General features: G+C 31.0%; 1 protein-coding gene across 1 annotated transcript; it reads left to right on the top strand.

Annotated features, from left to right (window-relative positions):
• Window positions 1-7,880: 7,880 nt before the first annotated feature.
• On the top strand, window positions 7,881-13,490 carry LOC122598863. Its single transcript, XM_043771343.1, has 8 exons — window positions 7,881-8,576; window positions 9,707-10,426; window positions 10,815-10,895; window positions 10,992-11,090; window positions 11,178-11,291; window positions 11,367-11,450; window positions 11,570-11,641; window positions 12,999-13,490. Exons 1-8 carry the CDS (start codon window positions 8,253-8,255, stop codon window positions 13,263-13,265), a joined length of 1,761 nt encoding a protein of 586 aa, XP_043627278.1. The 5' UTR covers window positions 7,881-8,252; the 3' UTR covers window positions 13,266-13,490.
• Window positions 13,491-14,513: the final 1,023 nt, after the last annotated feature.

Below are 14,513 nucleotides of genomic sequence, written 5' to 3'. Positions count from 1 at the left end.
TGTGACATGGTAAAATTCAAAAAGTAATACGGGGTGAGACGCAAAAATGAAATGTAAAAGAAAACCATAAAAAACAATAAAATATCCATACTTAAATTTTGTCATATTAAATACATAAATTTATTTTTTAAAAAAATCTAAAAAACAAAGCAAATAAAACCATTATATAAAATAGGGATGAGCCAAATCAAAAATAAAGATAAACAAAATCTAAAAAAACTCAAATAAAAACAATATAAAGGTTTTTAAAAATCTGACATATTAAATATATAGGTTTTAAAAAATAATAATAAGCATGCTAGCAGGCAGCTTAACTTACTGCCAACCTGTCTCACTATTCATCATTCCATTCCACTTAATAGAGATATATAATATAATGTCATTAATAATCCATTAAATTAAAACAAAATAAAAATATTTTCTTATTTAATAAAAAAATAATTATATTGACTTAATTTACTTAACCCTTAATAATATACAAGGAAGTCCTAACTTGAATCAACTTAAACATATTCAAATTCAAACTACACTCAAATTACATTACAATGATAGTAATATCTTATTCAAAAGAAGCAAATGGTGTAATCTTTGAGACGATTAATGATCAAAATAAATCAAAATTGTTATGATGGCTAAGGTAGTGTATCGCGTATGTTCACTCATATATTGTCACTTGGGGATTAGATATGGTTGATGTTGCCTGAAATGTTATAATGAAATGCGGAAAAAATAGTCTACTGCTAATAAAACGAAAAAAAGCATGTTTGTTTGTCTTGTCAGAATGTAATAATTCATTACATAAAAATGTGATTTCATTATAAATTACTACCATTTTCGTTTTATATGATATACTTTTCATAATGGAAAATTTCATATATGTCTTATTTTAAAAACATAATTTCATATATGTCTTGAGTGCATATTTTTAATGCATAAATACAATACTTTTAAAGCATGCTTTGTATATATATGAAATTATGTTTTTAAAATGGACATATATGAAATTGACCCTTTTTTTTATTTCATCTTATAATATCATAAATCATATAATTTCTTCATATTAGTACCAAGACTAGGGTTCCCTCCATTACCTTTGTAACTAACATTTCTAACAAACAATTCCTTTATTCTATTTGGATCAAAATTTTGTGGCAACTCTATTACACCGTAATAATATTGTTAAGCCACAACACTAGCATCACATTATCAATATATCGAACTTATTATATTGAACTTATTTTTAATTGTAGGAGATTAAACACAGACATAAATACAAAAATTGAAAATCCCATTCACGCACCACACGTTGTCAAATATTCAAACATGCATCAGTTTTGAGTGAATGAATGAATGTCTTCTGTGTGATGTAATAACCAAGACTCAAACAAATTTGTAACTCCCCGCTCCAATGTGATGTCCGGATCAATGTAGTAAATAAACACCCAATGTCATTTTTTATGAGTTTTGGATCTCAATACTTCGACAGTGTATAAGAGAAGTTAAGATGTAGACAATCTTGCCCATGCCGTAATGATGTAGAGAGACTGCTTCCAAGTTCTATCCAAAATAGAATAAGACCTCCGACATTGCAAGATATGGGGACAAAATCCCCGACATCTGTCTTAAAAAACATTGGGGTTAATCAATTATCCAACCTTGTTGTTGTTTTTTTTTTTTTATGTAAGGATCAATGTCCCAATGGTAATTTCCATGCCAAATTGATTATATGTGCATAAAATGGAGTTTTAACTTTCTTTGTTATCTTTAATCATTTTGAAATCTATGAAAGAAAACAAACTATTAACATTTTCGAATGGGCATGTTCATTATAGTTTAATATCACTCCATGCATTTTTATTTTTGTTTGTGTGTGTAACTTTTTGAGTGTTTTCTCATTCTAGTTTTGTGTTCAGCCTTTGTTTTATTGTGAAGAAGATATATAACAAATTCATTCTATTTATTTACTACTCGTATATCCATATATGAACATGTGATCGCTTTCAAGTATAGTTAATCCTTTCATAAAGTTTATTTACTCAAAAAATCTCATATATAAATAAAGTAAGATTGTGATGACATAATATGTTTTTAAAAAAATCTTATTTGACATCATTAGACTTTTTCTTGTTAATTATTTATTTTTTATATAATTAATTTATGACATCATTTTTTGAATTTAAATTTTTAGTCCCTTCATTTAAAAGTTTTTAAATCTTTTAAGCCTAATGTAAAATAAACCTAATGTATAATAACATTGCTTACTTGCCTTTAAAATATAGACATTTTTACTTACGGTTTTTTTTTATATTTCATTATGATAATAAACATGTATTTACGAAACTTGTTTAGAAATATCCGGGTTTAACCCGGGATAATTAACTAGTTATAAAAAATAGGCAATTCTAGAGAGAGTTGATCATCTCATCACTACAGTACTACATATAAGATCAATCGAAAATTTTAATTAATAATTAAAGAAAATACCAATCATTTTCGGGTCATATTCATGAGGAAAATCTGTTGCTATTCGCCATTCACACAATCACACCCCATTGTAATCCAATCCAATAAGTTACTTCATATTAAATACATACATTAACGATAAATAATGTGTCGTACTGTCGTCTCAATATGATAAAAGTGGGTAGAGTTATAGAACGGTGATGTACAGACAAAATTTATTTATTTCAAAGATTGGTTTTGCTATAGCTAGAGGAGTGGGGACAGATAGTATCGCGGCTCTCCACTAATTTCGTGTAAATTTTTTGAAGTTTCAATAAAAGTGATGTTATAAAAAAAATAAAATAATAATAATAAGGGTAAATTACAAAAATCATACATGAGGTTTGTTTAAAACTATACCGGTCATACCTACAATTTAAAAATTACGCGAGATATACCCATCGTTGCCAAAAACTTACACTAACCATACCTTTCGCTGACAGTCGTCTATTTCGCCGTTAAGTGAAGTCACGTGTCATGCATGTGAGGTATGAAAACCGTAATTTCGTACATACTTCAGGTATCATCCTTGTAACTCATCATAAAAATAATTATTAAGAACTTTAGAGTTTTATTTATACTTCAATTATTAAGTTTGGTAAATATGAAATTTATTATGAAAATAAAAATAGTTTTTTTAATGAAAAATATATCAGGAAAAATAGTTGATGCAAGAATGTATCTTTATCTATACTAAAAGACAACTGACCTAATAGCTTATTAATCAATCATAGCTCTCGCTTTTATCAAATTGGAAATTGATGATGTCATTATTAATCTAATTATAAATTAAAAATCCTAATAATTGTTATCCAAATATATTAAAATATTATACTTTACACTTTAATGTTTGTAAAAAAAATATCACTAATATACACTTTTTTGTTTTCAATAACTTGCATTTTTTACCCTCAGTAAATACTTAATTTTTAATTATTTTAATCTACACTTTTTTGTTTTCAATCACAAGTTTATACTTTTCACCATTAAATCTAATATAATAGATAATGAATAATAACTGATATAAGTTTTTTAAAACTAATTGTAATATTATCTAATCTTTATAACAATGTAAACTCGTGTATTTGACACAGGTCTAAAATCTAGTTTATTATTATATATGTCATTATTATTTTGTTATACGTGTAAAGTGAATATAATAAGGATGAAAATTATAAAAACCACTAAAATTTTCACTTTTATATTATTATATTATTATATTTTATTTTTTATGATTTATTGTTTTTAATAGAACCTTATTGATACAAAAGAAAAAGAAAAATATAAAAAAGCAATATAATTTTCTTGTATGGTTTGATGACATCCATCTCATATTAGAGGGGTAAATCAAAGTCGAAGACTCGTCACCGTTTTAGAATATATCTCAAATTAGCAATCCTGGGTTAGCTGTTAGTCTAATATGTAATTTTGGGTTTCAATTTCAGGGTTTGCTGTTAGTCTAACCTTAAAATTCCTAAGCCTAAACCCATTTGATGACATTTTTTTTATAAATTTTTTATTTTGAAATAGGTTTTTTAATATATATATATATGTGTGTGTGTGTGTGAATTTAATATACAATATCTACCCACTTTAATAAATGAAATATAAATATAAATATCTTAATAATTTTTTATTAGGGTAACTTACACAGATGATACCTGAAGTATACACAAAATTATGATTTTGATACCTCACATGCACAACACATGACTTGACTTAACGGCCAAAATAGACGACTGTTAGTGAGAGGTATGGCCAGTGTAAGTTTTTGACAACGATGGGTATGTCTCGCGTAATTTTTAAATTGTAGGTATGATCAGTGTAGTTTTGAACAAACATCAGGTATGATTTTTGTAATTTATCCTAATAATAATAATACATCATGTGTGACAATGATGACTTACCGGACATGAATTTTATGCGATGTGCGCTTTGGTTACCAAAATAGTGCATGAGACCAGAGGTTCCTGCCCATTTACTTTTTTTTTTTATATGAGGCGAGACCATCTGAGAGAGTGAGAGATGTGTCCTTATTCCTTAATAATTTAGATATACGCGATCAAATAGGATAATTTTCTTGTTTTTTTCCTAGTCTTTTTTGGCCATCTCAAAATGTTATCTTTGAAGTTTAAATGTGCGACTCATTATAAGGACATTATAATGTCTCGTTAGTAGATCATTTTAATTGTGTACTTTCTCTTATAGCTCAATAGTTGGACATCAGTTTTTTATGATGGAGGTTTCGAGTTCGAGACATGAGAAGAACATTCTAAGGTATTTCATAAATAAAGTCATCTAGTGAAGCAAGTTTGAGTCCCGCAGAGCGGGCAGAGTTTTATCTCAATTAAATGTAGTGTCTTCGGACGGTTTAGTTGGGAGTTTCTCTTCCTACTAGGTATTGAGGGTGAAGGGGCTCTCTAACACGGACCCGGTTAAGACAACGTAAGCTAGATCCCATTTTGCGAACAATTGATCCACACCAAAGTTGATAAATTGTCATTTTTATTTTCACAATTAAGATGATTTAGTCTACAACTAGATTTTAGACCCGTATCCAACACTGGACACGGGGTTTACGATATTATCAATATTAGATCTTCATACATTTAATTTATAAAATCTTATAATTTTGAAGATATACGGTTCTAAGTGTTATAATGTGCAAGTTGTAGTACAATAATCGCGTGTTCGTCACTGTCATTATTAGCTGAGACATATTGATGGAATTGTTTGACATAGTCATTCCACAAGGCACATGCTACAATAATTTTCCTATCATAGAAGTTTTTAAAACCAGTTATACTCATAATATAGTATTATTATGTAAATATAATTAGGAATTAAAATATAACTATACTTGTGATCTTGTACTTGTCATTCAAGTATATGTATGTGGTCATGATGCAGACTCATTTTCAATCACCTGTGTTATGATAATTAGATAACAATTATGATTGTTTTCACTTTCTTTGATAACAATTAGGACTCTTGATTTGAGTGACATTTGTAACTTTAAAAAAATTAAATATAAATATAAATATTTTTTTGTAATTTTTTTTAGAAAATTTTAAAAAAAATCCTCTCAAGTTGATGGTTGATTTAGTCTACATTGAGTTGTCGAGGTGACTTGAAACACATCGTTTTTAAATTATTAAGACTAACTTTTTTTTAATTATTAAATATTGTTTAGTAACCCAAATTTTTATTATAACTTATAATTATTGTTATTTTTTTTACTTACATTTAACCATTTTATTTGGGTTTTGATTTTTTATCATGACTGTTGTCTAATATTATATTATATTTGTATTCTATTTTAATTTAATTTAATTTAATTTTAATCTATGTCTTTCAACTTTACTTGCTTTATAATAGTAGATAATTTTTAATAAAACTTTAAAGAATATTAATATCTTGAACAAGTGCGATACATAATTTAATATGGATTGATTCGATAATTTTAGATTAATAATCGCAAAGCACAATGCGCGACGTGTGGGTATCTAAAATCTTGTTTACCTCAAGTTGCATAACAATATCTAACTGAATCAACTAAAATTCGTATATAATGGTGGCTGGAAAAGTTACAGTGACATCATATCTAAGAAAAGTAAACCACATTGGATGTCATACGAACAAATGGTTGGAACTTTGAAGTAAGCTGATGACCAAGCCATAGAATGTTTCAACACACCACTTGTATAATATATATGAAATGAAATTTGTTAGGTTTGTAATCTTAATAGTAATGACAAAAATCTAAAAAATTGCAACATATATATGTAAAAGCTTATATAATTGTTATCAAACATTTATACAAATGTTGGAGGGTCTTTTCTACCATTTAGGTAAATAATGAAAACAGTCTTTTTACTTAGGTAAAGGTAAGGTTTGCCTACACCTTAACCTCCCCATACACCATCGAGGTATTGGGGTCCAAAACCCGCAAAAGACGACACTGAGCAATTTATTTATTTCTTTCTTTCTTATCCCTATAGAACTCCGTAATAAGCGTATACTTTTGTTAACAATGACACATCACATAGGAAATACACATAGTTTCCATAGATTTTATAAATTACTGTTCAAATTTTATGTAATTTTTTTAACTGCTGATTAATACTATGCTTCGGTAAAACGCCGAATAAAAAAGACATAAATGCAATTACAATAGAAAGAGACAGACTCATTGACCACATTGGTCAAGATATACTAGCTTTCTTATCCTTACTAGAAATCCATAAATAAGAATAAGAAACTATGTATAGGAAAACATCATTACACGTTTCCTCACTAGCCCGGTGAACTTCCAAAATGACCACCACCAAACGAAACAAGTAGCTTTTAAGTAACGCTTAAACTTTGAAGGATATAGAGATGTATGAACCCAACCTATATGTATAGGAAAACATCATTACACATTTCCTCATTAGCCCGATGAACTTCTAAAATGACCACTACCAAACGAAACAAGTAGTTTCTAAGTAACGTTTAAACTTAAAAGGATATAGAGATGTATGAACCCAACCTATCATTTCGTTAGGCCTAGTAGATCAATCCCAAGTTGTATAGTTTGGCAAAACTAATTTTCTAAATTGCACAAAAAATATTCTTAAAATAATTTGTATAGATCTTGTTTGATAACAAATTCAAAATAACAATCATCACAGTTTTCTGAAATAGGAATAATCTTTGACTAAGATAAACATATCTTGATATGTTTTCCGAACCACCATGATCATATAATGATCGAACATTGGTGTGTCATTACAGGAGATTTCAATTTCGAACTTTCATAAACTAACAAAAGTAGTAAAAGTATTTATATAACAAAACCTATATTTGGATCAACTAAATTTCCAAAGAAGTTAGAAAAAGGTTCCAAATTGACTTTTGTTAAAATATACACTTTGTATTATCTACTGTACTTCATAAGATAGTAACCACTACTCACCCACAAACTTCACCATTATATATAATATAAAATAAATAAATATTAAGGTAAAATAAATTAGATAAGAGATTATTAGATAATGGTTAAATTGATACATGATGATTTATGAATCAATCGCTGCCCGATGAATTTCATGATGTACGATGATTTTCAGTGAAAATAAACATATTGTTTTATTTATTTTACATTAATAATTTTTTTATTTTACCTGAAACTTATGTTATGTTATATACGTATACTTATGTATCATCATGTATGTAGAAATTGGTAGTTAGAAAGCACCTCAAAAGGAATAATTCAATAATCAATACTAATCAATAAAATGGCCCCCTTTACTCACCCCATCTTTAGACTAGACTTTCATCTTTGTCCAGTTTTTGGTTCACCTGCAAAATACTCTCTTCCCCCACTTTTTTCTTTCTTCTTTTCACGGACCCCCTTTTTTTCATTTCACAAGCATTTTGCCCGAAAGCCAACACAAAAAGAAAAAAAAAAGTTACACCCAAAAGTCCAATACTTCTTCTTTCACGGACGCACCATTTATCTATTAAATGTTATAAATTTCACTTTTATTATCCCAAGATCCGACCTTTTAAATATACCCACCAAAAAACCCAACAAAAAAACATTGAAATGTAAGCATAGTTAATGATTTTTAAGGTTTTACGGCTGCCTTAGTCAAGGATTCGTCTTCTTGAATAAGAAAGTTTCCACCTTTTTATACTTAAAGTTACTAGTTTTGGGTAACTGAACAGTAAAAACCTCAGTGTCTTTATCCGGTTTAGTTGGAATAATGGAAGACATTGTGTTATTTAAACAAAGTTGGAAATGGTTATTATTAGAAAGCCATTGTTGTTTTGTAGCTTTAGTGAAGATGGGTTGTTGTTTTAGTAAAAAAGTTGCGATTTCGATAGCTAGACATTGGCCTAGTGTGTGTTGTGTGTGTTCAAGATTGGTAAAGTTGGTTTGTTGGTTTTTGGTTCAATGGAAAGGTTGTTTTGTCCGTGGATCTAGATCGTTTTTCGGTTTGGGAACTGCTGCACTTCTTGTTATTATATGGTGTTGTTTTCTCAGTTTGACTTCAATGTCTTGCCTTGTTTGTGTTGTTTTGAGTATGGTAAGTTTGTATTTCCTTTACTCTTTTGCAATATTTGCGTATATAATGCTACTTTTATTCTATATGATACCTCCCCCATACCTCGTCGAGTTTTGTTGTTGTATTTAAGTATATATGACTCATGACATACATATGTTATCTTTTTTAGTATTTGCCATTGATCTTGCTATGTGCCTCGGTCTACTTATTAGGTTTAGCAATTAGGCATACATATCGTTTTTCATAGATTCATCAAGAAATTGTCTAATAGCGGATTAGAATTGGATATTGGCTTATTCTAGTTAATTTGTTATGTTGGCACTTGATAAATTATAAGTATTACATTAGGTAGTGTTACAAGTTTAGGCATCTTTAGCTGATTTAGGGTATGTTTGGCAAAATTAGCTGCAAGTAGTTGACTTTTGTTTTCATAAAAGCGTGAAATGTCTACCGCTTTTCTTTTAGGCATTAGCCTGATAGGCCAATCAGAATCATAGAGGGTACATAAGGTGAAAATTTCAGCATCTTTGTTTACTTAGAATATGTTCAGAAAATGTAAGTATGAGCGAGCTGCAACTGTCAGTTGTAGATATGTGGTGTTTGGCAAAAGAAGTGTAGTTGTTGCTGAAAACTATAAAATGACAGTTAACTGCAGGACAGACCCATAAAAACCGTAATGGTAACAATTTGTAATTGACAGGGTAATTTTGCTTTCAAAAGCTCCCATTTGTTATGGAAGATAATTTCAAGGACTCTTTTGTTAAATATCTTAATTTATGTTGAAGTTGATGGCAAATTGTGAAGTAATGTTCCTGCATTAAGTGTCTCTTTGATCTTTATAGAGAAGTTAGAATCATAAAGGTACATAAGTTTATAAGGTAGTATTACAAGTTTTAATATCTTCAATTGTCATAGGGCGTGTTTGGAAAAATTAGGTGCTGAGGTAGTGTTCTGTTGTATATAAGTGGTGGTCATGTTTGGCAAAAGTAACTGTAGTTGTAGCTGAAGTGAATGTGTAAAATGACAAGTAAGATACACATAAAATCCATAGGATGATCCTGCTTTATTAGAAGCTAAAGGTTACTTTTGTTTCATAAGCATCTTATATTTGTGGAAATTCATGGTGTTGACAATCTCATTGATCTTCATAGGGCGTTGCTGCTTGTGCTATCCATTACTTAGGCCACACTCCCGGTTTATTTATAGTAGGTTTAATTGCAATTTTGGTCATGTGGATGTATGGTAACTTTTGGATCGCTGGCACATTATTTATAGTCGGAGGTTACTTGTTTTCTCGGAAACATGCAAGGTTGGTGGTTTTAGTTGCAACCTTATATGCTCTGCATTGTGTAAAACTTCAAGTTGGATGGCCAGGAGTTTTGGTATCACTTAACCTTGCCTTCATATCTAATGATGCATTAAACGGCATCCTCCAATGGTGTGACAAAATGAGTGAAAAGACACAATTTGAAGAGCAAAATTTTCCAAATTCATTTGTTGAAGATGAATTTGTAGCAGAAAGTGAGTTTTTTGTTCCTGCTGATGAAGCCGAGAAGATGCAACCTACCGATGAAGTGGAAACAGAAAAGGTGCAACCTACTAGTGAAACAGAAACAGAGAAGGTGCAACGTAGTGATGAAACAAAAACAGAGAAGGTACAATCATGTAAATCTTCAAGTGAACCAGCTTCTACAACTATTATTGTGAACAAACAAAAGGAGATAGCATCCATTGCTGTGGTGAAAGATGATGTGAATGCAGTTAACGAGATGAAAAGAATTCTTGCATGTGTGGATCATTATGAAGCATTGGGTTTGTCTCGTTACAAGAAGATTGATGCCGTGCTTTTAAAAAAGGAATATAGAAAAAAGGTAGGCTGGTTTTGCTCTAGTTTCATGAATCGCTTCATTGTTACCCTTGAGATACTAGTATATACCCAAAATCAGGGTCAAATGGGTTAAGAGTTGCCCAAAGTCGGCTGTTTATGCAACCCCCCCACATCATGTTTATTTTTATTCAAAAATATGACTATTATCAGAATGATAATTAACACCACAGTTTTTTTCATTAAAAATGAGAAAATATATGATTCTGGGTCAACCCCAGCCTTTCTCGTCCCAATGTGACCTGTTATAATAAATGAGCTGTTACCTAACCCACCCATTCTGCCATATCTAGCATGGAGTATGGATGCAGTCATGCAAGTCTTGCCTGTTATATTTTTATCCATTGGCGTAGGTTTGATGTCTTTTGTCTTAGGCCATGCTTGTGCACCCGGATAAAAACATGGGAAGTCCGATGGCCAGTGAATCGTTTAAAAAGGTTCAATGTGCATATGAGGTATTTTTTTTTTAATTCAAATGCAGGATTTGCTGGATGTTTTTTATTCCTTGATTTATGAATGTCTGCAACTGATATCTTTTCGATGATTTTTAGGTTCTTTCCGATTCATTAAAAAAAAGGGACTATGATGAGCATTTGAGAAAGAAAGAATCGAAAACTCTGTCTCACAAGTCTCCTAGTACTTCCCATCAGGTAGAACACATATATATCTGAAATTGATGTGATTAAATGTACATGGCATTTTTGAGGTGGCTTAATACTACTTTCATGATAATGCAGGAGAGTACTGATTATTGCTCTGGCGAATCAAGGCGTATACAGTGCACAAAATGTGGGCATTCGCATATATGGATATGCACCAATAGGTTAAAGTCGAAGGCAAGATGGTGTCAGGTGGGGACTTTGTTTCAAAAGGAAAAAAGATAATAAGTATAATTCCCTTCAATTAGACTTATGTAAGTGTTGCAGGATTGCTGTCAATATCATCAAGCCAAGGATGGGGACGGATGGGTTGAATACAAAGGCTCCCTGAGCTTTGACCGGCCTAATAAGGTTTGTGATTTTTCAAGAAATAGAATTTTGCCATGGTTTCACATAAAAAAAGTTGGTTATGCTGTAGAATAATTTGTTCAGTTTATCTGTTTTGGTAATTGTGGTATCCTTTGATTCAGGTGGAAATACCACGAGCTTTTGTTTGTGCCGAGAGCAAGATCTTTGATGTTTCAGAATGGGCCATTTGCCAGGTATGTTCTAAGTTTTTATTTTTGGGTAAAGACTTACCCCGATGACTTTGTATTATAACAAAAATCAAAACTTTTGTTACAAGTAGCATGGTTTAGGTATCACATTAATTCACATATGTGCCATTTCTACATATATGTAACCAAAGCAAACACAACAAAACCGAAGATACTAGTCTACCTATATTCTATTACAAACAAAATAACACATATAGAATAGACATGGAATTGGTGAATACGAAAAGACGATTAGCACCCATGACCCATTATGCATGAAAGTATGCAGAATGTGTTCGGTTTAAAATATAATATTTACAAGTAAATGCCATCTTAAAAATGCACAGTATTAGTCTTAAAATGGTGCAAACAGAATGAAAAATGTCTTGAGATTATAAGAAATTTAGAGCACTTGGGATATTATAAAATAGCAGGTCACAGCAACTTCTGACTTTTTGAATCATTTCCCATGAAGTTTGCAGCAAGAAACATGACTCGCATAGCAGTGTAGCACAGCATAAACTAATCACCTAGTAGACTTGCGTGATTTCATGGGCTCAATGCTAATGCAGCAATAGTTGTCCAACTATAGGGCATTTGCTGTTAGTCATAGTATAAAAGTTTTGTAGTTTTGTGGTACCATATATTGTATTCTTACTAACACCACCCTCAAAAATCATTAGTAATGAACCCAAGTTACATAAACCTAGAAATATCGCAAACCCATAAGAATAATAATCGGGTAATGACATTTTACAAAATAAGTTAACATTTTGAAGTTCCAAAGAAATGACATTAGAGAAATTCTGGTAATGTCATTTACAAGAAATTCATAATATGGACAAGTATAAAAATATTCAAGATACGACCTTTGATCAAAATATGTGTAAATCATGGTTGATGCAAAGTGAATATAGTACATTATGCTGCAAAAGTACAATAACTGGTGCAACATATGACCTATACCAGATCATCATTGATGTATGCAACCCCTATTTAACTGTCGAACATGAATGAGCTGATAACAATAGGAATAGGCATGGTCTTGAGGGTCAAAACAACCATCTACATAGAATGATCATCTGGCTGTGCCAAAAGATGACATTTCTTGCATTGAAAAGAACCACTAAGTATTTTAAAAAAGTGACATGATGTCTTGTTTGTATACCATGGTCCATGTACACTGGACTGTCTGTAGGTCTACTCTATTATATGCGCACACGAATATAAAATTTCAATGACATTGCTTTACAATACATTTGGTATGGTTGGACTGTTGGTTCAGAAATTTGCGTATACTTGTCATGGCTCCTAGTTATGAGAACATACATGTTGACCATCGCCAAAAAATCATATGGTACAGGGAATGGGTTGCAGGCCAAATACACATCGGCCAACATTTCATGTGAACATGGTTGGATTAGAAAGACCCGAGAGATCCAACTCAAGCAGGTATCCTTGGGATTTGGACGCCAAAATGGCGGATGAAGAAGAGGAATTTGAGTTATGGCTTAAGCAAGCAGTGGCATCTGGTTTATTTAGTGAAACCTCAAAACGTAGAAAAAGTTGGGGACCCTTCAAGTTACCTCAAAAGAAAGAAAAGAAACAATCGAATAGAATGTCTCAGTGATTTTGTACACACTCTACCGTACCAATGCAAAACCCCGGAATAGGGCATCGGAATGGGATTGGAGTTGTAGATGATCCTTTTGTTGTACATATAAGTTTAGTGGCCTAATGTGGCTCATGTGCATTAGATTGATGTGAAGATCATGAATGTATGTTAATAAATTTATTTCATGGTACAGTGAACATCACACCTCTTGTTCTAATTTAAATAGACTTTTAAAATGCACCCAATACTTGAATTGTTGGTGTTCTCCCATTTATAATTGATTTCACATAAATGCTTTCATTCATTCTCTACTTTTAATAATAACGTGTGATAGATTAATAAAAAAAACATGGTACTGGTATCATCTCTCTTTAATTATATCCAGTACATCAATTCTATCTTCTACATAGATTTTAAACGATAATATGAGGAATTACATCATATCATAGGTCCTTTATCGACTTGGCATTGCCGAATGCAGCTTTCTTGTATTGTTTGTATCTGTACACTCGTTATTTGTAGGAATGAAGATTGGAGACTTAATCGGGGCAAATTGTAAGGTTCTCAAAACAAGATTAGTTTTTTTCGTAGATGTAATGGAAGTTTTTCTTTTGCTATCTTGCAAGTTGCAACCATTAATCGAGTGTGTGTGTAGTAAAAGTGGATATCATTATGCCCAATTCTTGCATTATTGCTTATGAGATTTTAATCTTAATTAACTTACCCTGTACAGTTTATATGTTGTTGGGATTGAGTATAGCCTGCTGCTCGTTTGCCTTCTATCTCTAATAAAATGCTCGAATGTTAATGATTAGATATACATACACACGCTACAGCTTATGATGCTCTAAGCCTACTTGTGCCTCTTTTTGGTTCAGCCAAACCAAAGGGAGTGTTTTATTTACGTTATCTTCAAGCTTATCAGAATTTCAAATCACTAAAAGCTCATTCTTGTGGCTTATGACTCCAATTAATTTTTGACGTGTATATTTTTATTAGAATAACAAGATTGAACATTCAGCAAACAGTTCATGAATCGTTCCATAAAAAGTTCATTTATGTTTGTTTCTTTTGTTAACTAAACGGGCATGAACACAAAAAATTCATTCGTTTAGTTACTCGTTAGTTCATTTCTATTTGTAGACATACTGGAAGTTTTTGGTATCTTCCCTGGCGTTGGCGTTGCCAAATGTAGCTTATCCTGGTAAATTGTAAGGTTATCAAAACCAGTTGAGATTGTATTTGTAGACACAATGGAAGTTT

The sequence above is a fragment of the Erigeron canadensis genome, chromosome 5, assembly GCF_010389155.1.
Source record: "Erigeron canadensis isolate Cc75 chromosome 5, C_canadensis_v1, whole genome shotgun sequence".
In the NCBI taxonomy this organism is placed as follows: Eukaryota; Viridiplantae; Streptophyta; class Magnoliopsida; order Asterales; family Asteraceae; genus Erigeron; species Erigeron canadensis.
This window is presented reverse-complemented; position numbering and strand designations above follow the sequence as displayed.

Coding starts and splice junctions, on each gene's coding strand:
- LOC122598863 (XM_043771343.1), top strand. CDS start 8,253: ATGGAAGACATTGTGTTATTTAAACAAAGTTGGAAATGGTTATTATTA. Junction 8,577..9,706: donor TTTGTGTTGTTTTGAGTATG/GTAAGTTTGTAT, acceptor TGATCTTCATAG/GGCGTTGCTGCTTGTGCTAT. Junction 11,091..11,177: donor CTCCTAGTACTTCCCATCAG/GTAGAACACATA, acceptor ATGATAATGCAG/GAGAGTACTGATTATTGCTC.